Source organism: Hirundo rustica, chromosome 7 (genome assembly GCF_015227805.2).
Source record: "Hirundo rustica isolate bHirRus1 chromosome 7, bHirRus1.pri.v3, whole genome shotgun sequence".
In the NCBI taxonomy this organism is placed as follows: domain Eukaryota; kingdom Metazoa; phylum Chordata; class Aves; order Passeriformes; family Hirundinidae; genus Hirundo; species Hirundo rustica.
In genome coordinates this window covers 1,555,698-1,580,308 of record NC_053456.1, presented here as the reverse complement: position 1 = coordinate 1,580,308, position 24,611 = coordinate 1,555,698, and the positions used below count along the sequence as shown (strand labels likewise).

The 24,611-nt window shown below is 48.7% G+C and overlaps 1 protein-coding gene across 1 annotated transcript; it reads left to right on the top strand.

Annotated features, from left to right (window-relative positions):
- Positions 1-9,115: 9,115 nt before the first annotated feature.
- On the top strand, positions 9,116-23,268 carry TNFAIP6 (TNF alpha induced protein 6). Its single transcript, XM_040069860.2, has 6 exons — positions 9,116-9,334; positions 14,809-14,946; positions 16,251-16,412; positions 19,326-19,554; positions 20,785-20,825; positions 22,150-23,268. Exons 1-6 carry the CDS (start codon positions 9,241-9,243, stop codon positions 22,311-22,313), a joined length of 828 nt encoding a protein of 275 aa, XP_039925794.1. The 5' UTR covers positions 9,116-9,240; the 3' UTR covers positions 22,314-23,268.
- Positions 23,269-24,611: the final 1,343 nt, after the last annotated feature.

The window sequence follows — 24,611 nt, the reverse complement described above, 5'->3', positions numbered from 1 at the left end:
CTGCTGAAGGCTCAGAGTGACTGGGAATGTTTAAGAGCAATTAGCTGGGTTATTTTGATCCATTTTTGACACTTTGGATGTGGTGTTGATTTAAAAGAACTCGAGTCCGTGGATGTGTTTGTACAGTGGGATTAATCTCCCTGAAGGGGATTGGTTTGCCTTTGGAATTGTTATTTAGGGGTGGAGTGTCCTAACGGCCCTCAAGCTGGCAAGATTAGGAGAAGCACAGGCAGAGCATGAAAAATAAAGACAAATTAATACTATAAAAATAAAATGCGATCAGTCACAACCCGCCAAGTGTGTGAACAAAGCAAAGGGGAATTTTAATAAATGCGTAAAGAGGAGGTTGAGGCCACAGTCACGTAAAAAATGACTTCAATGGAGTGATGTTACCGTGGGATAGGATATTCCATTTTATTCCATAATCAGGAAGATAAGAGAGAAGATAGACTTTAAAAAAAGAAGTAAAGGGAGGAGAATTCCAGCTCCATAAAAAACGCACGCACACCAGGATAGTCTGGGAAGGAGACAGTGGCTCACAGGAGATGAAGAAACATCTGAAGCACAGGATGATTGGAGAGGAAAGTGTGAGTTACCCACGGCAGATAATTTACTCAGTATTTACATCAGGCTGAAAAGCTGGGATCGCCTCCTTTGGAAGCCCAGACTTCCAGCAGGTCGTTCCTTAGGGAAGATGCTGATTGGGACCGCCTAGAGGAGAAATTCCAAGCGTTATTTCCGAAGAAGGTGGAATGATCCGTACTTTATAAACCCAATTCCAGCCCAGTTGTGCAAGCAGGAATTTCCAGGATTAGGAGGCAACGCCAGGAGCATGAGCTGGCACCAGGCTGGATGCTGCAATCGTGGAATTCCGTGTGTGAGGCCACTCCAGAGACAGCAGCTGCCTTATCCCGAGCCCACAGGATGGGAACTGTGCCCGTGGATATGAGCAAACCCACAGCCCAACCCTTCACAGAAGTGAGGAAACGGGAGTGACGGAGATCTCACACATCACACTAAAATAAATACATTAAAATACCAAAGAAAAGCTGATAAAATCTTGAGTCATTAGGAAAAGACAGAAAGTTCATTTCCTCAGCAGCTGGAGCAGACAGCGGGACGGAGGAGAGAAAAATCCAGGGGCAGGGGGTAGGAAATGAGAGCTGCAGACGTGGAGGGACACCTTCAGCAGTGCCTGCTGGGACTGGTCCCAGTGTGACATCACCAAATCCACCTCGCTGGGATTCAGGGGGAATTCACCCTCAAACTGCAAACACATCCGTGAGTACGCTCCGGTTTTGTGGAGCTGGAGGTTCTGTCCTTGAGCTGACCTTGTACAAGCACAGGTTCCACCACCACCATACCAGTGTCCATGGTGATATCTGGATTATCCCTGTGGAGAATCCCTGCATTCAGCTACAAACTTTGGAATACCACAGAGAGTGAGGAGTGGGGGAACCTGGTGACGATCTCCTGGAGGACCAGCCCAGGACATGGCACAGGGAGGGTGTTACCCTGGTTTTTCTGAGTTTCTTTATTAGCCTTTTGATTTTCATAAATGGAGTCAGATCTTTTAGTTACTGTACAATATTAGAGCAGTTTTTCTACCTTTCCCACAGAAGTAATATAAACAAATCCTTTGTTTTTCATTCTCTGTCCTTTGTTTGCACATTTCTAACCTGAAAACAATTGTAACTGACAATTGGTCTGGCCACTGAGGCTGAGGGGTGGAAACCCCAAAAAGCCAATCTTCTGCTAGACCCACAAATGTATAAAAGTAAAAGAATAAACAAAGGGGTCTCTTCTCTCCGCCCTTTCAGCTGGAACCTGGATCAGAAGAACCTCTGCAGAAATCTCTTGTCTTCGTGTGATTTCTTTGTGTTTCACGGTGACAGGAGGGGTTTGTCCTGAGCTGTGAACATCCTTTGAAATGAGAGCTGCAGACGTGGAGGGACATCTTCAGCAGTGCCTGCTGGGACTGGTCCCAGTGTGACATCACCAAATCCACCTCGCTGGGATTCAGGGGGAATTCACCCTCAAACTGCACAGCAGATGAGTCTGGTGATGGTTTTCATGAAGCCAGAGGTCCTTGTCTGACCAAGGACGGATTCCGCCACCGCCACATCCGTGCCCAGGGTGATGAGGTGATATCTGGATTATCCCTGTGGAGAATCCCTGCATTCAGCTACAAACTTTGGAATACCACACAAAACACGGAGTGAGGGAACCTGGTGACGATCTCCTGGAGGACCAGCCCAGGACATGGCACAGGGAGAGGTTTTTCCTCGTGATCATCCTTTTCCAGGCCTAGGTGACCATTGTCCAGCTGGGATTCACAGCGTGGGTGGACACCTTGTCCCACGGTGGGCACAGGAAGAGGACAGCAGGTCTCAGCCTGGTTTTTGGGGAAGGAGCTGCTGGCAGGGCTGGAATTCTACATCCCAAGGCATTGGAAGGAATTAAGATCAAGGAATCCTGAGGAAAAAACTGGCAGAGAGAGCCTGAACAGGCAGCTCCTGGAGATGCAGGGATTTTCCCTTTTCCCTGCACTCCAGACTCTTTCTGTGTTTTCCACGGCTCTATTTTTATGGTTGGACTGGATGATCCTAAAGGTTTCCTCCAACCTTGGTGATTCTGGATTGCTCTGGAAAAAACAACCAAGGAGATCAGTGCCCTCCAGCTTTTCCAAAGGAATGTTGGGCTATCCAATTCCATCCTGGGGCTAAGAAATTCCTTTTTTAATCCATCTACCGGGAATATCCATCAGGAACAACACATCAAGAACACGGAGCAGGAGACGTTTGGATGATGGCTAAAACGACCAACTTTCCCAAAGTATTCATGGACCTGTCTAAATCTTCCCAGTTTTCATTGCCAAAAATATAATTTTCTCAGTTTCTCATTCCCAAACTCATGGCAGTATTTTGCTTCTGAAAACTCCCAACCTGCCTATGCACAGCTTAGGGGATGAAAGGAATGGTTATTATTCCGTTCTCAGAAGTAATTATTCCTTTTTAGGCATAAATAATTATCTCTACTATTCCACGCATGGGAGGATTTCTTAGAGTTCCTAATTTTTAAACCTTGGGAGCCTGCAGGGATGTTTATTCCCCCAAACTGCTTGAACAGAGAGTCCTTTTCCCAAAAGATTTTCTCCACGAGCTTGAACGGTCACCAGTGATCCAACTCCAACCTTCCTTTCACCACCGTGAAAATAATGAACATAAAATGCCTTGAAAATTCCTGCAGTGCAAATCCCAGATGTTTCATGTACGTCTGCCAGGCAGTAATATTTTTATTTCTATATCTATAAAAACATAATATATGGTATATAAATATATATTACGTTAGGCCTGCCAAATCCGAATTTTGGATGCATTTTGCTGCTTAAGGCGTCGTCTTGTCAAAGCCATTTTAAGTGAAAGAGGTGTTTGAAAAACCTGACTTATTTCTAAAGGACACTTCCTCCAGCAGCAAATAAAAATCCACAATATAATATTTTTACAGACAGATGACACGTAAAGGGAGAAATGATATCTAACACATATTGTGAAAGGACATAATTTTTAAACCTCTGATCCTTCGGTGTGGATTTAACGCCCAGGGAGCAAATCCCACATCTCCCACCTGTGCTCCTAAAGGCCTGCCCTCCGTTCATCTGACCCTTGGCATACATTCACTTTACACTTGAACATTCGTGTTTTCACAAAACCCCCCACGAAACTGTTGCGGTTGGCTTTGCCCTGGCCGGAGCTGAAGGTTGTTTTTGATTTTCGGAGTTTCTTGGCAACACTTGGAGGCTGTTTGTCTTGGCACCCCCCTGCCCCATTACCTATTCCTCAGTCCCACAGGCCGGACGCTCTGTTTACAGCGCTTTGTGCTTTTCGACCGCATTTCTGCAGTTTTAAAAAGGAAAAACAGAAGGACCCCGCCCCCCCCCCGAGACATTTGTTAATTTTACATCTGTTTTAATACCTGTCCAATATATACGTCTTAAATGTCGATAGGTTCAGCTCTTTTCTCCGGAGCAACCGTCACTATCGGGCTTCAAATATTTGCGCTTGGCAAGCGTTCAGGCGTTTTTTATGAGTGGGTCCATTCTTCTCCGCTCACATCTGCTCTTAATAATCCCAAATGTTTGGGGTTTGTCCGGCTTTCACATGAAGGGTTTTGTTTGCTTTTTTCTCGACCGCTCCACACAATGGTCGATTCTTGTCTCTCATTGATGGTGCCGATAATAAACGGGAATCGGCTTGAAGGAGGATTCGGCCGCAAAGACAAAGGAGAGGAGGTTTAAAAAATATTTACTTCTGAGAGAAAATGTTCTCTGGAAGCTTAACGTAACTCTGGGGCAATAAATAGCAACATCGTTGGCCAAGAAGTTCTCACGTTATCAAATTCTTCTAAAATTGCATCATCTGAAGCCTATAAGGGAGAGAAAAAGTTGGGAAGTGACATAAAAAATTCTCCTGTCTTTCCTTAAGTCCAACAAATGTTGTGAAAATTTTAGAAATCTGGTGTCTAGACAACAAATATCTATAGGACAAGACCTTTTCCAACAAGAAATCCATAAATAGTGATTTTTCTTGCTAGTCTGAACCATAAACGTAAACATTTCATCAATTCTTTCCCCAAAAAACACCACTTCTGCATCACTCTTGGCCTTCACTCAAGCACAAGGCTTCCAAGCAAAGAGACCTTGGAAAAGCAGGTGGATAAATCCAGGCAGGGCTGCCAGACTTCATGGGATGCTTTCACTCTGGATGCGTTTTCCTGCTTAGAGCATCTTCTTCTCCAAGGGGAACCAAAAAAAAAAAAAAAAAAAAAAGGTGTTTTAAAAACCTGATTTGCTGGTTTTGGGGGGAATTTCAGCGGCAGCAAACGTCGTCTGGAGCAGACGTGACTCAGCCCTGTCCCGACAGGGCCCAGCCTTTGGTTGGAGCTCCGTGTTCCACCCTTGGCATGGCCCTTCCAGAGGGATGCAGGACACCCGGGGAAGTGTTACCCTGGTTTTTCTGAGTTTTTCTGAGCCTTTTGATTTTCTTAAATGGAGTCAGATCTTTTTAGTTATTGTACAATATTAAGAGCAGTTTTCTACCTTTTCCCACAGATGTAACATAAACAATTCCTTTGTTTTTCATTCTCTGTCCTTTGTTTGCATATTTCTAACCTGAAAACAATTGTAACTGACAATTGGTCTGGCCACTGAGGCTGAGGGGTGGAAACCCCAAAAAGCCAATCTTCTGCTAGACCCACAAATGTATAAAAAGTAAGAAATAAACAAAGGGATCTCTTCTCTCGGCTCTCTCAGCTGGGAGCTGGTTCGGAAGCACCTCTGTGAAAATCTCTTGTCTGCGTGTGACTGCTCTGTGTGTCTTGGTGACAGGGCAGGAACTGGAACGATCCCAGAGTCCGGAAAACGTGAGCTGCAGGAAGGATGGAAAGAGCAGCCTGGTTGGTCGTTTTTAAGGAGACAGTTAAAACGAGAGGCGATTAAAAGTTGCGACATCATTCTCCCGCTGTGAAGAGGCACTAAAAAAAAAACTTTTGTTAAATTGCTAAAGAGAAAAAGAAATAAGCTGAAGTTGCAGCAGGACAGATTGAGTTAATTCCAGATGTTCTGGGGAAGGAAGGTTTGAGTATCCAGCAGGAGTAATTCATGTAATGATCATTATTTCTGCCATTTGGTTGGGATCTGAGGGCTCTTAAATTCTCCCTGGAGGTCCCGGTACAAGTCTTCAACTTGTGCCTTGTACCTCAGTTTACCAAAAAAATAATAGTTTAAAATAAAATCAGATTGGTTTTAAATGGGATAAAGATAGAAAAGTGGAAGTGGCCTTTTTTTAGAGCACACCAAGTCCAAGTTCCTCCTCAAATATTCAGAATAAATCAGGTGTTCTTCTTGTTTGGCTGTTCTAAAACTTATTCTCAACTTCTGGTTTGAAATTATCTTTGGCTTTTCAGCCTAAATTTAACTCTCAGTGGGATGGGGGTGATTTTATTGTCGGGCTTTTTCCTCTCTTTAGTTTAAATACCTCTTCCTCCATTCCCAGGTTTCCCCCCAATGTAAATTCAAAAGGTAAATTCAATTCACAGCAGCTATTTTTAGGGTTTTTTTTTGTTTGTTTTTTTCTTTTTCTCATAAGAAAGAACTTAACCTTAGTTCTCCCACTCCCTCCTTTCCCTGCACTCCTTTTCCTACACTTCCCTCCAAGTGATTTTTTTCTGAATGGGAATACAGTTTCTTAAAAAAAAAAAAAAAATCCCAATGAAAGGCTTTTCACTGCATTCCTTCCATTTAAATCCATCATTCTTGGGATTGTTCTCAGGATCATTCTCAAAGCCATAAACGACTTAATTGAAATATATCCTATACCACCAACAATAAGATACGAATACAAAATCTAAAAGCTATACTTCACTATAAATACTCTCCCCTGTGTATATAAATAGAAGAAAAGTTTAGGTGCTTGATGTTTAAATTAATGCAAAGAAATTCGTGACCCACATACACAAATTTTTAAAGAATTCCTTCATTCATTAAGCTCCTGTGTGGTTTTTTTTCCTCCCTTTCATCACCGTGGGGATCACACCAGTTTGGGAGTCACCAAGCTCAGGGTTCACTTGGAGCGCTGGTGAAACCCGGAGGAGAGCTTTCAGACTATTTCTTGATGAGGAAAGAGTTAAGGTGTCACCGAGACACCCAAAGCAGCCGCACGCAGACAAGCGGTTTCGCAGAGCAGAGGTTTCTCCGTCCACCTCGAAGCTGAGACAGGGCGGAGAGAGACCTCTTTGTTTATTTCTTACTTTTTATACATTTGTGGGTCTAGCAGAAGATTGGCTTCTGGGGTTTTTCACCCCTCAGCCTCAGTGGCCAGACCAATTGTCAGTTACAATTGTTTTCAGGTTAGAAATATGCAAACAAAGGACAGAGAATGAAAAACAAAGGATTTGTTTATGTTACATCTGTGGGAAAAAGGTAGAACTGCTCTTAATATTGTACAGTAATTAAAAAGATCTGACTCCATTTATGAAAATCAAAAAGACTATAAAAAACTCAGAAAAACTAGGGTAACATCAAGGAAGAAAGTCAAGGGAAGAGTTAACGAAGCCACCTCTCCCCCTCCAACTTCTGTAAGATTTGTCTGGGATTTATTTAAAAGTGGGAAACTTGGAAGCAAGCCGAAGAACGTCGGCTGGAGGCTGCGTCCGGCTGCGGGACGTCTTCCTGGTGGTGAGAGGTTCCGCTGGGATTTGCAGGTAGGAGCTTTCCTTCACAGCTCCCACCGGCTCTGCAGAGCACCCAAAACCTGTGCTGAGCCCTGCAGGGCTTTTCCTGGAGTCCCGGCATCACCGAGGCTGGGAAATCCCTCCAGGATCATCCCGGCTGTGCCCCATGCCCACCCTGTGGGCACTGAGTGCCACCTCCGGGTGTTGCCTTGTTCCCGACCTGGAAGTGAAATTCGGGATAATTTTAGTGAGGAGAGAAAAGATAGAATAGAAAAGTGGATTTTTATTTGAAGGCCTTCAGGGGGCAGTTGTGGAAGGATGCCCGCAAAAGCCGTTTGGTAGGTTTTTATGGGTTTTTAGGAAATTAGCATAATTGATTAAAAAAATCAATTAGTCTATCAAGGGAATGAACTTCACCTCTGAGTGTAACAAATCTCTCAGCAGCTCCCTGACAGGAGGTTGGCAACGAGGGACAGGAGGAGAGGGAACGGCCTCAGGCTGGGCCAGGGGAGCTCAGGGTGGGCAGCAGCAGGAATTTCCCCATGGAAAGGGAGCTCAGGGCTTGGAAGTGCCCAGGGGGGTTTGGGGTGCCCATCCCTGGAGGTGTCCCAGGAATTCCTGGAGGTGGCACTCAGGGCTCTGGGTGGGGACAAGGTGGGATTGGGCACAGCTGGGACTCCATGGGCTGAGAGGACTTTTCCAACCTCAGTAATCTTGGGATCCTGCAGAGCAGAAAACAAGTGCAGATAAATCACCAACCCTGGCTGCTCAGCATTCACCTCTCGAGGGCTGGAGCGATGAAGAACCCTCCTCAGTGGAACAGTCATGGGTGCTAAAATATGCGCGAGAATGCACAGACACCTCCGTGCTAAAATATCCGTGAGGAGGCGCAGACACCTCCACCCTTCCCTTCCCTTCCCTTCCCTTCCCTTCCCTTCCCTTCCCTTCCCTTCCCTTCCCTTCCCTTCCCTTCCCTTCCCTTCCCTTCCCTTCCCTTCCCTTCCCTTCCCTTCCCTTCCCTTCCCTTCCCTTCCCTTCCCTTCCCTTCCCTTCCCTTCCCTTCCCTTCCCTTCCCTTCCCTTCCCTTCCCTTCCCTTCCCTTCCCTTCCCTTCCCAGGGATCTCCTTTGATCCTCACATGCCCACCAGCACATCCCTGTCCGCAGCTCCTGACTCAGAAGTGAACCCCGGCTATCAGCGGTGCGGGGCAGATTTTTCCAAGCGCCGCTGCCCGCCGTGGAGCCCCGGACCATTTTTCCATGCCCTCATCTCTCCCCCTTTCCCCTCTCCCACTCATCCAGCTGCGGGGTTCGCTCGCAGCCAGAAGGGAAGGCGGGCAGACAGCTGTCACACCGTGAATCAGGCCTTCAGCTGCGGTCTGGAGGGGAAGCTCGGAGCTCGGTTTTCCCACTTGCAGGACAAAGAGCAGCTGCCTTTGACACTTGCAGCTCCGTGCCGACGCGGGAGTTTGATTTGCGGTCGCGGATCCCGATTCAAGCAACCGGTGCAAAACACTCCCTTGCAGGCTTCTTTTCATTGATCAAAAACGAGCCCGCCGCGAAAATAAACCCGAGTTCTCGGCGACAGGAGAGAATGTTTAACCGAGGATCGGGGGCGTGCGGGATCTCCTGGATGCTGTGAGGCTCCCAGCGCACAGGCCGGCTCCCGGTTTGATTGCACGGCCCCCGAAAGGCAGCGAGCGCTGAGGAACGAGCGGAGCTTGGCTCGGGCAGGGTCCGTGCGCGCTGCGGCGCCCGGGGACGCGGTGGATTCTCGGCCAGGCTGGGAAGGAGCAGAGCCAGCCGTGAGTCACATGGGCCACGGCAGACACCGTAGCAGCTGGGCAAAGGAGAGCGGCGGCACAATTGGAGCAGCCCCGCTGACCTCACAGCCCCGCTCGCTATTTAAGGTCTGGCTCCCAGATGTTGCGGGAGGATCCAGCCAGCTGCAGAGCCAGCCTGGAGTGTGAGAGCCGGGAATATTCCCAGCCCCTCGCTGCTCCGGAGAGGAGATGATCGCGCTGCTCTTCTTCTCTGCGCTGCTGTGGGGCGAGGCTGGAGCCTGGGGCTTCAAGGATGGGGTGCTGCACAACTCCATCTGGCTAGGTAAGAGATACCTTCCTTATCACCCGATCGTTCGCCGCGTTTGTCCGGCGGGGGAAGGATGAGGCGCCCAGCGCCGCCGAACCGAGCTGCGCGTCGGTATCGGCCAAATTCTGCACGGAAATTTATAGAAATCCCTTTTCCCGGGTAGTGCCCGTCCCTTTTCACGAGCTTGCCGTGCGTACAGTCCCACCGAGCCGCAGGAAAAGGCGATTGCAGAGCATTTCATCTGAACGTACTTTCCTGCAGCTGGGGGTAAAGAGAAAACTGCGCTGGTTAAATAACGGCGGCTTTGTTTTGAGGCAAAACGAGCCTGAAAAGAAACTTTTTTTTTTTTTCTTTTTTTTTTTTTAACCAAAGCGATGAATTACTTTCTGCCTGGGGTCCTGCATGTGAAAGTCAATGACCTGGAAATAATAGCGCTGATATTTCCCGGCTTTCTGGAAAGGTGCAGGAAAAAACCGGGGATGTCTGAGCCGCGGGTTTGTTCGCATCATCCAGCAGCACAGAGGAGATCTCAAAAGGGGAAGGCAGAAACGCTGCGGGAAGGGTTTCTCCTGCCTCGAGTGGCTTTCGGGGGCTCTTTTACAGCTCGTTATAATTCTGACTGACTCAGGGCAGAGCCTCGCGGAGGATGCCAAAATAAAGGCACCGAGCGCTCCGCTTCCCGAATACTCACAGATCCTTCATCCCCTGTAGAGTGCTGCGTGCTTCCCTGAGGATTTTCAGGAATCCCTGGAGCTCGGGGCTCTGCTCAGGTGTCTCATGAGCCACCACGTGGCTCCAGCCCCTGTCAGAGGAGGCTGCAGAGCGCCAGGACACAAACGAGGCACGGAAATGAACTTTTCCATTTGGCTGCGCGTTTTTAATTGATTTCTCCTTCCCCCAACCCCCCAAACCTCGGGCCGTGCCTGTTGTGCCTCACAATTCCCGAGGGTGCTCAGGTGGGGAGAGAACAGCTTGGCAGCTCCAGGATCCGCCTCTGCTGTTCAAAAATTTGGGATGACGGCGATCATTTGAGCAGATTCGTGAATTGGAGTCCGGTGGGAGAAAAAAAAAAAATCTTTTAAATGCTTCAAAATGGAGCAACTGTGTGCTAATTGGGATGCATCATAAAATTCCGTTTGGCTGCACCTCTGAGCATTTACCAGGGGAGTAAATAAAAATAAACCAGGGGTAAAAAAAACCTGATGGCTTTCTCTGAATAAACAGACCAAAATAGAGATGCACCGTCTCGTGTAAGCAGAGCAATAACACGACTGAAATGGACCTCAGAGCGCAGTTAATTGAATTACCAGTGGAATTCAGTGCCTCTGTATGTAAGTGAAGATAAATTTGGCAAATTCGCAGCCATCCAGTTCACGCTTCTTTGCATGATGTAAAATAAAATAGCTTGAACAGTAGAAGAAGTCGCTCCAATCTCAGCCTCAGTGTGCTGGAGCGTCAGTGGGGTAAAACCTGGGGATGCACCGTGACACCTGAGCTTTGCTTTTCTCCTCTTCTGGTAAAGAGCCAAACCCAAAATTCTGGAAAATTTCCCTTTTATCTTTTCCCTCCACAAACCCTTAGCACACACACATATATATAGATATATAAAATCTTGAATTGCTGTCACTAACACTCCCAGCCTTTACCTTTTTCCTCATCACAAACCCTCTCCTGCTCCTCAGCCAGTGCTGCTGCAGCTGCCTCTGCTTCCTTGGGAATGCGTTCCTGGTGCCAATGGGATTTTAGGGATTTTAGTGCTGCTCATTTTTGCCCCCAGCACGTTGTCACCAGGGGTTTATTGTCACCTCTGAGGGGAGGTTGGCACAGTCCCGCCCAGATTTGCTCACAGGCTCCTTCCAGTGCCGTGGGGTTTTCCAGGACAGCTGCTGCGCTCTGTTCACAATTCCAATCCCTCTCCCATTCCCACTCCCTGTGTCAGGGGGGGTTTGGTGAAGTTCTCTGAGTAGCAGAGGCCCGTGCCAGGAGCTCCACATGGTCACCCTCTGCTTAAAAGTGAAATATTCCTCTTCATTCAGCCTTTCGCAGCATATTTCGTGCATATTGCAGGTATTTTATCAGCCAAGTTTCATGCTGCTCGTGTTTGTGCAGCAGAGCTCGGCTGCATTTCACCACCTCCTGCTGCTGAGGGGGAGCTGAGGGTCACTGTCCTGGCAGGATCCCGCTGTCTCTGGGCTCCAAGGGGGCATTTTAGGAAGTGGGAGCTGGAACAAACCTGTCCTGTCAGCCGTGGAACCCACGGCCCTGTGGCAGGTGCTGGTGCTTGCCAGAAAAAATCAACGTTTCCCGCAGGTTTACCGACAGGGCCGCGAGCTCACCTCCACAAACAGCAACTCGTGTGCATTTCCCTGCGGAGATGCACGTGGAAGTGTGTGCAGAGACATAAATATGTAAATGAAGAGTTAACCCCTAGCCCTGGGTTTGATGGTGAGTTTATCTGCACAGCCCCACGTGGAACTGAGGAGCGAGGGAGGGGAAAAAGCTGCCAGTGCAAGATCCCATCAGTTAATTAGGATTTTCTGTCAGGGGATGCTGTGTCTCCAGCTGCGACACCCAGGGCCAGCAGCAGCTCTCAGAGCTGGGGGAGGACGTGTGTGTGTGGTCTGTTTTTCCAGAGGCTGTTTTCCCGTCCTGCAGAGGAATAAAAGAGATGGAACCATGGGGTGGTGCTGCTCTCGGTCTCAGCCTCGCAGACCCTGTGAAGAGCTGACCTTCCCAGCAATATTCTGCCAAATCTGGTGCCTGTCCATAGGGACAATCCAGCAATAACTTTAGAGGGATAAGATCTGCAAATAACATTGCCAGGTGAAAAAAAAAACAACAGTTAAAAATGGAGAGTTTTTAGTGGCGGCTCTGTGAGCTCAAGGAATACCATCAGGGGTTTCCAACCTCCTTCCAGCCCCACTGGGATCTGCAGGGATCACTAATGTGGATTCCAGGCTGTCCCCTGAGCTTCAGGCAGGCCCAGCTCTGTGCTGGTTCCTCAGGGATTTTCCAGCCTTGCATTCCCAATCCAACCCAACGCTCCCAGCTCTGCACACTGAGCCGATTGAGCTTGATTTCTCATCAGCTTAGCCACGACAGACTACTGAGTGACTGAAGAGTAACACCTCCTAGGAATAGATCCTTAATTAAAAAAGAGTTTTTGTAATAGAACGCGCCACCATCCCCCAGCTGTGGGTTGTTCTGGCCAATGGAACCGGCTCCTTCAGGAAGATTTTTCCCTGGAGGAGCTCTTATCCCGTGGCAGTGGCAGTGATACTCCCAGGGAGGCTGCAGAGAGAGGATCTCCCTCTCCAGAGACCGTTGTCAGCATTATAATTTATTTCTCTGGGCACAAGGCCAGCGGCTGCAGGTCCAAAAACCGCCCTGGCAAACGTCATCGTGTGTCTGTTAAGGGCTCTCCCCATTCCCAACCACGATTCAGTGGCTTTTTAAAAAACCTCCCCATACCCAGCCAAAAGCGCTGGCTCCAAGCGCGTCCCTAGAAAACACATTCTTTATTTTTCCTGCTACAAATAACTACAGTAAAAACAAAAAAAAACCACCAACCAAAACCGCTCCCTGCTTCCCATCTTCTCTCCGTCACGTTGGCTGGGCAGAGCTGCGAACAGCCATTCCTCTCAGATTATGCTGAATTTCAGCGAGACCTAAACAAAAAGCCCCTTCAGATTAGAAATGCAGATTGCCGCCGAGACAGATTTCCGTCCATATGGCACCAGCCAAGTGCAGCACGCAGGGATTATAAAACTTGCAGCAGCGCCGGCAGTTTCTAGGTTTCCTTGGAAAGCTGTTTCATCTCGGGATTGCCGCGGCGAAGCAAAGAAAAAAATAACGAAGAAAGCGCTTTAATTTTCCGCGGAGCGGAAATGTCGGCCGGCGATTGTTCTGCTCCTGCCCTTCGTGACACACGCTCAGATATTTTTATTTCATATTTTTTTTCCCCCCTCCCACCTTTAATTCCTGCCTCGCCTCTATCCAAGTAGCTGTGATTTCACTTCTCCGGAGAGTCAAAACAAAGCTCTGATTCATCTTCCAAAGGCTCGCGGAGTTACAGCCAAAGGGATGCAGTGGTGGGGCTCCAGAAGGAGCTTCCCCCGAGCCAGGCGGGATTCGCAGAGCTCGGGATGCCCAACTCCGCAGCGCTCCCGTAACCACTGCCCTCCGAGTCATCCCGGGGAGCCCTCCCAGCTTCTCTGGGTCTTCTGTTGTCCCCATCTGTGCCTGTTTGCCCCTGTTTGCCCCCATTTGTCCCCATTTGTCCCCATCTGTGCCTGTTTGCCCCCGTTTGTCCCCGTTTGTCCCTGTTTGCCCCTGTTTGTCCCCATCTGTGCCTGTTTGTCCCTGTTTGTCCCTGTTTGCCCCCGTTTGTCCCTGTTTGTCCCTGTTTGCCCCTGTTTGTCCCCATCTGTGCCCGTTTGTCCCTGTTTGTCCCCATTTGTCCCCATCTGTGCCTGTTTGTCCCTGTTTGTCCCTGTTTGCCCCCGTTTGTCCCCGTTTGTCCCTGTTTGCCCCGTTTGTCCCTGTTTGTCCCCATTTGTCCCCATCTGTGCCTGTTTGTCCCCATTTGTCCCTGTTTGCCCCGTTTGTCCCTGTTTGTCCCCATTTGTCCCCATCTGTCCCTGTTTGCCCCCGTTTGTCCCCATCTGTGCCTGTTTGTCCCCGTTTGTCCCCGTTTGTCCCTGTTTGCCCCCGTTTGTCCCTGTTTGTCCTCATTTGTCCCCATCTGTGCCATTTGTCCCCGTTTGTCCCCGTTTGTCCCTGTTTGTCCCTGTTTGTCCCCATCTGTGCCTGTTTGTCCCTGTTTGTCCTCATTTGTCCTCATCTGTGCCTGTTTGTCCCCGTTTGTCCCCGTTTGTCCCTGTTTGTCCCCATTTGTCCCCATTTGCCCCCGTTTGCCCCCATTTGTCCCTGTTTGTCCCCGTTTGTCCCTGTTTGTCCCCATTTGTCCCCATCTGTCTCCATTTGTCCCCGTTTGTCCACATCTGTCCCCGTTTGTCCCCGTTTGTCCCCATCTGTGCCGTTTGCCCCCATTTGCCCCATCTGTGCAGTTTGTCCCCGTTTGTCCCCGTTTGTCCCCGTTTGTCCCCATTTGTCCCTATCTGTCCCCGTTTGTCCCTGTTTGCCCCCGTTTGTCCCCATTTGTCCCTATCTGTCCCCATCTGTCCCTGTTTGTCCCCGTTTGTCCCCATCTGTGCCGTTTGTCCCCGTTTGTCCCTGTTTGCCCCCGTTTGTCCCCATCTGTGCCGTTTGTCCCCGTTTGTCCCCGTTTGTCCCCGTTTGTCCCTGTTTGTCCCCATTGTTTGTCCCCATCTGTGCCATTTGTCCCCGTTTGTCCCCATTTGTCCCCATCTGTGCCGTTTGTCCCCGTTTGCCCCCGTTTGTCCCCATCTGTGCCGTTTGTCCCCGTTTGTCCCCGTTTGTCCCCGTTTGTCCCCATTTGCCCCCATCTGTGCCGTTTGTCCCCGCAGAGCGAGCAGCCGGCGTGTATCACCGCGAGGCGCGCTCGGGCAAGTACCGCCTCACCTACGCCGAGGCCAAGGCCGTGTGCGAGTACGAGGGAGGACACCTGGCCACGTACCAGCAGCTGGAGGCCGCTCGGAAAATAGGTCTGGGGAAAGCCGGGGCGCTCTGCTCCTCCCGGGGCTCCTTCTGAGGGTGGCTGCTCCTGTGGTGTGTCCGTTGTGAGCTCTGGGGCGGAGAGATTTGTAAAAAAATGTTGGGGTTTTTTGGTGGATTTTTGTTTAAGATGCTTACTTGGTAACTGAGCACGATGGGTGTCAGGGTGTCCCAGTCCTCCCAGGCAGGAATTCCCAGTTCCCAGTCTCCCACCCATCCCTGCCCTCTGGCAGTGGGAGCCATTCCCTGTGTCCTGTCCCTCCATTCCTTGTCCCCAGCCCCTCTCCAGCTCTCCTGGAGCCCCTCCAGGAGCTCGGAGCTCTGCCTGGATCCTTCCCTTCTCCAGGGGAATATTCCCAGCTCTCCCAGCCTGGCTCCAGCCCTGGAGCATCTCCCTGAGCTCCTCTGGGCTCACTCCAACCACTCAGCGTCTTTTGATTTCATCAAGGTATTTTCCATGCAAGGGAGTGAGCGAGAAGTGGAGCTGAGTGAGGGGTGCCCTGTATTTCCAGCTGATTCCTAATAGGTTCCTCATTCATTCAGAGCACTGGGAAAACAATGGAAAATATCCTCCACTCCAGACATTTTTTCACTCAGCTGTTGAGTCAGAAGCTGGCTCCCAGCACCAGCACATGTGAAAAGGGCACTTTTGTTTCTTCAGAGCCCCAGGATGCCACAAATATGTTCCAGTTCCTCTCCATGAAAACATTGGATGGGTCTCCACCAGAGGGTGAACAACATTGCGTTCTTTGGCTCTTGGTGTTAAGTTCTCAGCCACAAAATGCATTAACGGGATCTTTTTTTTGTTTGGCAAAGAAATCCTTGAGGCATTTCAGGTGTTTAAATTTAAACCGAAAGTGTTTTAAGCGAACACTTGGGGATTTTAGCTGTCTGTAGTATTTGCCTGTAGTATTTTATGTATTTTTAGAACTTAATGCTGAGAACTCTTGAGACAGGATTGAGTAAATTTGTGTGACTTCAAAAGGGAAACAGAGAACACCCTTGGAAAACTCATCCAGTGGATAATCTGATTACAAGTGCTGGTGGAGCACTTAAAACTGACTGTGCAGTCCATCTGCGTTTGATTTGGGCTTTCAGATGAAGAACCAGCAACCACACTGCGGAGAACACAGTTCAGTTTTATCCCCTGCATTTAAAATTATCCTCTCAAGGCTCCCGTGTAGCTCCTTTCCTATCGGGCCAATTACACCCAGGCCACTGAGCCATCAGACTTTGCTGCATAAGAGCAGCCCAGGACTGATCAAACCCACGCCTCGTTCTCCCCCTGCCGCAGGTTTCCACGTGTGTGCTGCTGGCTGGATGGCAAAGGGCAGAGTTGGTTATCCCATAGTGAAAGCCGGAGCCAACTGCGGCTTCGGCAAGACGGGAATTGTTGACTACGGAATTCGCCTCAACAGGAGCGAGAGGTGGGACGCCTACTGCTACAACCCCAACGGTGAGGAGCAACTGCCACGGGGGCTGTCCTCTTCTGTCCCCTTTCGTCCTCTTTTGTCCCCTTTTGTCCTCTTCTGTCCTCTTCTGTCTTCTTCTGTCCCCTTTTGTCCTCTTCTGTCCCCTTTCATCCTCTTTTGTCCCCTTTTGTCCTCTTCTGTCCCCTTCTGTCCCCTTTCGTCCTCTTTTGTCCCCTTTTGTCCTCTTCTGTCCTCTTCTGTCCCCTTCTGTCCTCTTCTGTCCCCTTCTGTCCTCTTCTGTACCCTTTTGTCCTCTTCTGTCCCCTTTCATCCTCTTTTGTCCCCTTTTGTCCTCTTCTGTCCCCTTCTGTCCTCTTCTGTCCCCTTTCATCCTCTTTTGTCCCCTTTTGTCCCCTTTTGTCCTCTTCTGTCCTCTTCTGTCCCCTTCTGTCCTCTTCTGTCCCCTTTAGTCTTCTTCTGTCCCCTTCTGTCCTATTCTGTCCCCTTTTGTCCCCTTTTGTCCCCTTTTGTCCTCTTTTGTCCTCTTCTGTCCCCTTTAGTCCTCTTTTGTCCCCTTTTGTCCTCTTCTGTCCCCTTTAGTCCTCTTTTGTCCCCTTCTGTCCTCTTCTGTCCCCTTTTGTCCTCTTTTGTCCCCTTTTGTCCTCTTCTGTCCTCTTCTGTCCCCTTTTGTCCTCTTTTGTCCCCTTTTGTCCTATTCTGTCCCCTTTTGTCCTTTTCTGTCCTCTTCTGTCCTCTTCTCTCCTCTTCTGGCCCCTTCTCTCCTCTTTTGTCCCCTTTTGCACTTAGCCCACAGTTTATCTGAATGATCTGAGGGCTTTCTGCCCGAAATATGAGGCATGCTGCCTGCAACAGGCTGAATTTAGTGTCAACCCTTCTCTTTTTGTGTCTGAGACAGAACAGCTCTGAAAATGAACGTCCTGTCTGGGACTGGCATTCTGAGGAGCTTGTCCTAGGGAGGAATTGTTCCCTCAGAGGGTGGGGAGGGGCTGGGATGGAATTCCCAGAGAAGCTGTGGCTGCCCCTGGATCCCTGGAAGTGTCCAAAGCCAGGCTGGAGTACCCTGGGACTGTGGGAGGTGTCCCTGCCTTGGCAGGGATGGGATGGGATGAGCTTTAACCTCCCTTCCCATCCAAACCATCCCATAATTCTACCATTCTATGGGTGAAACTCCCACCAGCCCCCAGCAGTGCTTTGTGTGCACAATTAGACGAGGAAAGGTGGATCTCCAGAGCAGATCAGAGTTCCAACACGACTGGCAAGGACCTCAGCAGAGACACCTCCCCATCCCCTCCACGCTGCAGGCAACACCCACGTCCGTGGCTGTCCCTTCACGGAGCAGGGGGCACGGAAAACCTGGCACCAGGAAGGGAAGCAAAGCTGAGCTTGTCCCTGCTGCTGCTGCCTGGCAGAGCCGGACTCAGGCTCGTCCATGCCGTCTGCACAGCTGTGCGCGTTCCGTTTGTGCTCCCAGGCACGGGGCTTGTTTGTGCCCATCGGATAGCTCCGTGGGGCGGGGGCCGTTCCCAGATGTTCCATGCACAAGGAGAGCTGCAGGGAGCCTCCTGCCCTGGGAGTTTCTGCACGGGACCGAGTCCTCTGTCAGCCTCTCCTCTGGGACACGGGGAGCCGCTGCCCAGCTTGGTCAGGGCACAAAAGGAAAGCAGAGCTGCGGAAACCGCGTGGACACGAGTCTCCAGAGCTGCGGGGATTTGTGTTCCGTGGAGCCGGGCAGGGCTGTCTGCAGCCGGGACAGGAATGAGCCTGTGCTCCCCTCCAGGTGGCCAAAGACGGGCAGAGGAGCTTGTGGAACTCTTGGGGTGTCTGAAGTGTTCACCCCACCGAGCAGTGATCGTGGAATGATGGAAGCATGGAATGGGTTGGGTTGGGAGGGATCCTGAAGCCCATCCAGTGCCACCCCTTCCAGTGTCCCAGGGTGCTCCAACCTGGCCTTGGGCACTGCCACGGATCCAGGGGCAGCCACAGCTTCTCTGGGAATTCCTTCCCAATCTCCCACCCATCCCTGCCCTCTGGCAGTGGGAGCCATTCCCTGTGTCCTGTCCCTCCAGCCCTTGTCCCCAGTCCCTCTCCAGCTCTCCTGGAGCCCCTCAGGAGCTCTGAGCTCTGCCTGGATCCTTCCCTGCTCCAGGGGAACATTCCCAGCTCTCCCAGCCTGGCTCCAGAGAGGCTCCAGCCCTGGAGCAGCCCCATGGACTCCTCTGGACTCCTCATCTCTCTGGAGCTGCAGCCCCTGAGCTGGAGCCGGCTCTCCAGGTGCTGCAGCGGAGCTGAGCTGGGAAGTTCTGGGCTCATGGACAATGGACAAGCTCAGGGGATTGATCCATCTTGGTGCTCCTGACTCCTGCGCCCTGAATACCCTGACACAGCACCTCCCTCTCCCCAGCTCTCAGCTGGGATAAATCCTAAATTCGGGCAGGAATTCCCAATTTGGTCAGCCCCACCGCCAGGGAGCTGGCAAAGTCCAAATGGCCACGGATCAAACCAGGAGTGTTTTTATCCCAAAGGGAATCCAGAGCAGCAGGAACAGCAGGAGTACAACAGCAGGTACGTGATCACGAGCTGGTTTTGGTAGAAGACGAAGAGGTTTTTGAAGAAGAAAGGATGAATCTGAGCGCCAGCATGACTTGTACAGCTGTAAAACTTGGGAGAGGCGGAGATCCCAAATGCCTTTTACACAAAACACAGCTCTGGCCCCAAATCCACCCAAGGCTTTTCCTGTGAATTCAGTGAGGTTTGGATCACGCCTCTTGCTTCCAAAACATCTCCTTCCAAAAGCTGGGAACGACTGCCATCCACCGAGTGAATCCGCGCAAACTTCGTCACTCTGGATGTCCCTGTGTCCCCCCCTACACATCTCCAGGTCAAACCACGGCCAGAATTCACACCTAAAACTCCTCCCGGTTGTCTTCCTCCCTTAGGAAAAGAGTGTGGAGGAGTGTTCACGGATTCCAAGCACGTTTTCAAGTCCCCGGGCTACCCAAACGAGTACGAGAACGAGCAGATCTGCTACTGGCACATCCGCGTCAGGTACGGGCAGCGCATCCACCTGCAGTTCCTGGAGTTCGATGTGGAGGACGACACCGCCTGCCTGGCTGACTTCCTGGAAGTCTACGACAGCTACGACGACATCAACGGATTCGTGGGCAGGTAGAGCCGAGTTAATGTGCAAACGCAGGATTAATTTGTCCCCCCTCGGAAGAACGCTGTTTTTACGAATGATAAAATACGCTTACATGAATAACTTCTTTTTTGTAGAATACTGTGAAAATCTGAAGGATTCACTGCTAGCAAAATTTGTTAAAAAAACAAATGATTTTTCCATATAAACTTCTCCTCATTTCTTGCACCCATTTGAACAAACTGCTTGTGCGATTGTTCTGATTATTTCGGAATTTAACGGGCTCTTCTCTCCTTATTTTCCTTGATTTCCCCCCCTCAGAAGAGCTTTACCCAATTATCAGCGCTGAGGTGCCCCCAATTCCTGCAGCAATATTCCCTGATTTGTCTTTTCTGGTAATTTAATGTCATTAACACAGAGCTGGTAGGGGTTTCGGGGAACTGAGCTTTGCCTTTTTCTGCTTTGTTAAGTGAGATGAAAGGAAGCTGAAAAAGTTTTTAGCTCTCTGCTCATCCCAGTTCTCCAGGAAGAACCCCTGGCAGTCTCAAACATTTGTATTTTTTTTTTGAAAGGAGAGGGGTGTGAAACTGTGAACAGAAAAATACATATTTAATTTAAGTTGCTCCCTGCTAAAGTTGTTTTCTAACAGTACCAGAACAAGGGTTACATTTCATCTCTCCTATTATTAATTCTCACTTTCTTTTCTCGGGTGTTATTGTTTTACTCACCCTTTTTCAGCCATGTTTTGGCATGAAGTAATAATTGGAATTATCTGGAATTTGGAATGTGGAATTATCCCATCATTCGGAATGAAAATTAAAGTAATACTTTCCAGAAGAAAAAAACAAAGCAGAAAAAGTGATAAAAACCGAATCCCTGCCACTTTTCGCACCCTCTCTGCAAATCCTGTGCAGCAAAGCAAGGATTCAGTCCATTTTTGCTTTTCCAGATAATTTAAATGGGATTATTTTGCAATGATGTTCCTCTCTTAGCCCTGCCTCGCTCTTCTTTTCCTTAACCCCTCGAGAAATTGCCTTTTTTCCCTTGTTTTGCACCATTTACTTCCTGCAGATACTGAAAACTGGTTCCTCCCCTCAATCTCACCATGGGATGACGACAAAAACTTCCAGGCAATGGCTTTAACACGGAATTCCAAACACTGAGGAGCAAAAACCAATTTATCCCCTCGAGCCCCACGGAGCAGGGCTATGCCATAATTCCCATGTCCTTTAACCATCACCATTTCCCTTTTTTCCCAGGTTTTGTGGGGATGAGCTGCCAGATGACATCATTAGCACAGGTAATTTATTCGCACTCTTCGTGGGAGATCAAAAAAGCCAATTAATTCTCTTCTAAATAAACGTAAATCAGCTTAATTAGAGGGAAGCGTTCCCTGAAAAGAACACCTTAAAACTCCCAAAAATATATCTGGAAAAAAACCCCTTAAAACTCAAAAAACTATATCTGAAAAACCCCTTAAAACTAAAAAAAAAAAAAATCTGAAAAACCCCTTAAAACTCAAAAAAATATATTAGAAAAAGAGTTAAAACCCCCAAAGCATATGTGAGAAAACTTAAAATCCCAAAAGTATATCTGAAAAAAAATCCCCTTAAAACTCAAAAAAATATATCTGAAAAAAGTTAAAACCCCAAAAAATATATATCTGAAAAAAAATCAAACCCCAGAAAATGTATCTGAAAAAAGCCTTAAAAGTCAATACATCTGAAAACCTTAAAACCCCCAAAAATATATCTGAAAAAAAAAGTAAAAAACAAAAAACAACCCCCCCAATATCTGAAAAAAAAACCAATTTAAACCCCCAAAAATATATCTGAAAAAAATGTAAAAACCAAAATATATCTGAAAAAAACCCTTAAAACACAAAAAATATATCTAAAAACAGTAAAAAGCCCCAAAAATATATCTGCAATAAAACCCCTTAAACTTAAACCCCCCAAAATATATCTGAAAAACACTTAAACCTCAAAAAAATATACCTGAAAAAAGGTAAAAAAACCCCAAAAATATATCTGCAAAAAAATCCCCCCAAAATATATCTGAAAAACACTTAAACCTCAAAAAAATATGCCTGAAAAAAGGTAAAAAACACCAAAATATATCTGCAAAAAAATCCTCCCAAAATATATCTAAAAAACACTTAAACCTCAAGAAAATATGCCTGAAAAAAGGTAAAAACCCCCAAAAATATATCTGCAAAAAAATCCCCCCAAAATATATCTGAAAAACACTTAAACCTCAAGAAAATATGCCTGAAAAAAGGTAAAAAACACCAAAAATATATCTGAAAAAAAATCCCCCCAAAATATATCTGAAAAACACTAAAACCTCAAAAAAATATGCCTGAAAAAAGGTAAAAAACCCCCGAAAATATATCTGCAAAAAAATCCCCCAAAACTTAAACCCCCAAAAATACATCTGAAAAACACTTAAACCTCAAAACAATCTGAAAAAACACCCCCAAAATATATCTGAAAAACACTTAAAAACCCCAAAATACATCTTTAAAAAAAACCCCAAAACACATCTAAAAAAACCCCTTAAACCCCCCCAAATACCCCATTTTTACGGCACCTGAAGCCCTGCTCCCCTTTCTCCTGGCGCAGGGAACGTGATGACGCTGAAGTTCCTGACGGACGCCTCGGTGACCGCGGGAGGGTTCCAGATCAGATATTCCACCCTGGACGCGCCGGCCAAGGCAGGCGACGGCAGGAATTCCACGTCCCAAGGGAAAACCAACTTCTTCTCCGGAAAATTTGGGATTCTGTGAGCAGGGCGCACGAAGGGTTTTGTGGTTTTTTTGTTTTTTTGGTTTTTTTACACTGATCCCCCGATTTAGATATTTGCATCTTCAGATATTTTTTTCCCCCCCTCTCCTCCATCTCTTTCTGAGTTTTTCTCTTCCATTTTTCTATGTTTTGGTAAGAAACCTCACTGGGGAATAAATTATAAAATAGGCTTAGGTGGGTAATAGAAAGCTATTTTCAGAATACGAGTACTGTAAAAACCTGCAGAATTCATTGCTACCAAAGACTTAAAAATTATTTTTCTATATAAGCCGCTCCTTCTCCTCATTTCTTGCCTCACTTTGAACAAACTTTTTGTGCGACTGTTCCGATTATTTTTAAACTTAACAGGCTCCTCTCTCCTTGTTTCCCTTGATCTCCACGTATTTATTTTTTAGACTACTGCTGCTTTTTTTTTTTCCCCCCTGTTCTCCACACAGTATTTTCTTTTTTCATTGATTTTCTTGACCTCTGAGGGCCTTCAGTGCGCGCTCCTTTTTAAGACACAAAGATTCATCTCGTGGACGGCCGTGAAGGTTGGGAAGCAGCGCGGAGAGCGCGGGGTCAGCCGGATCCACACTTTAATTTTACCGTCAGATTAATCAGGATGGATCCTGTCAGGGTTTCCTCTGTGGAAGTCACTTCTCTCAGCACAGAATTAAAGGAATGGCTTCGTACTGAGAACAAGACTGGTGAGACGAAGCAGCAGGAGGAACTTCTCACTTCTCGCCGTGTCACGAGGCACCGCCGAGCTGTTGGACGTTGTTTACACGGGTTTAAGACTGTCCTAGTTTAAATCGCTGAACTTAAAAATCCTTCTCCAGATGTTTTTTTTAACTGAAGCAGCATTAAAGCTACCTCTGTTCTAACCACGCCAAGTTCGCAGCGAGTTTTCGTTTCTTGCCAGAGTTCCAGACTTCGGCACGTTTTAGTAGTTTAAAGGAGTAAATAAGTTTTGTTTCTGAGTGTTTTCTTGAGGCCAGATCTGCTGAAATCTGACGCCCACTAAGAATTTTCCCGTGAATTGTACATTTTGTTTGGAGCATTTGCGTTCCTCATCGCCCGAATTCATCGGGAACGGTTTTGCAGAAGAATGGAAGATCGTAAGCTAATCAGCCCCATTTTTGCTTTATTTCTTCTAGCTCTCCATTGTTTAAATTTAATTTCATTTCTGAGCTGTTATTGTAATTTCACCGGGAATATTATCCCCTTTCCTGGCTGTAGCTCCTCTCCTGGTTATTTCCAACACTTCACCCGTGCTCCACGAAACAAGTTCACATCACCACATTTACGGGATTTAACTCTATGTAAAATGTGCTTTTTAATCCTGCCACCTTGTGTCCACGGTGCCTGTCGTACAGCAGCATTCCCGCTTCCCAAAATCAGCAACAGCGCTTGTCCATAGGGAAGAGAATAAGGAAAAGCACGAGGAGAATGTTAATATTTTATATATGACCTCGGGGCGGGGATTTTTGTTGTTGATGTTCTTTAACTGGAGAGCGACAGGTCTTGGGTTGGTATGGATGAGAACCGGGGAACACCTGGAATCCCCGGTGGGATATTTTTTGGGAAGAGACCCTTCCCAGGCCAGGCACTCCGGTGGCACAGGGAACCCAGGAGGTGACAAAGCCTCAGCCACGGCCTGGCTCTAGCCCGGACATCCCAGGGTTTTCCAACACTTGGGATTCGCTGCCGGGATTTCCTATTTCAGCCCTGCATCCCGCCAGCTGGGACACCCCACACGGGGCGCTCAGGGAATTCCGGCTTGTGCCGGCAGTTCCTAGGGAGCTGGAGGTTAATTCCCAGTCATTAATTAGGGGTTTGACCTGACGTGAGCTGACCTACAGCTTCCTCCCGAGGAGCAGCTCCGCTCTCTGTTCTCTGTGACCAAGGACAGGAGCCAGGGAACGGCTGGAGCTGTGTCAGGGCACGTTTAGGTGGGAAATCAGGGAAAGGTTCCTCCATCCAGCAGAGGGTAGTCTGGCACTGACCACGCTCGCCACGGCATGGTCCCGGCCCCAAGGCTCGGGGAGAGCTCGGACAGCGCTCTCAGGGATGCCCAGGGCGGGGCTGTCGGCCGGGGCCAGGAGCCGGACGTGGATGATCCTCCCTTTTCCGCCGCTATTCCCCGAGCCCAGCGTTCGGGGGACCCGGGCCCGGCTCGGACCGAGCGCCCTCAGCGCCGGCTCGGCCCCGCCCCCCGCGCGCCCCGCCCTTCCCGCCGCGCCTCCGCCAATCAGCGGCGAGGGGCGGGGCCGCCGCGGGGCGCGGGAATCTCCGCG

Excerpts from the sequence above, each read along its gene's own strand:
- TNFAIP6 (XM_040069860.2), top strand. The coding sequence starts at position 9,241 with ATGATCGCGCTGCTCTTCTTCTCTGCGCTGCTGTGGGGCGAGGCTGGA. Across the intron at positions 14,947-16,250 it reads GGAGGCCGCTCGGAAAATAG|GTTTCCACGTGTGTGCTGCT; the intron begins GTCTGGGGAAAG and ends CCCCTGCCGCAG. Across the intron at positions 19,555-20,784 it reads ATCAACGGATTCGTGGGCAG|GTTTTGTGGGGATGAGCTGC; the intron begins GTAGAGCCGAGT and ends CTTTTTTCCCAG.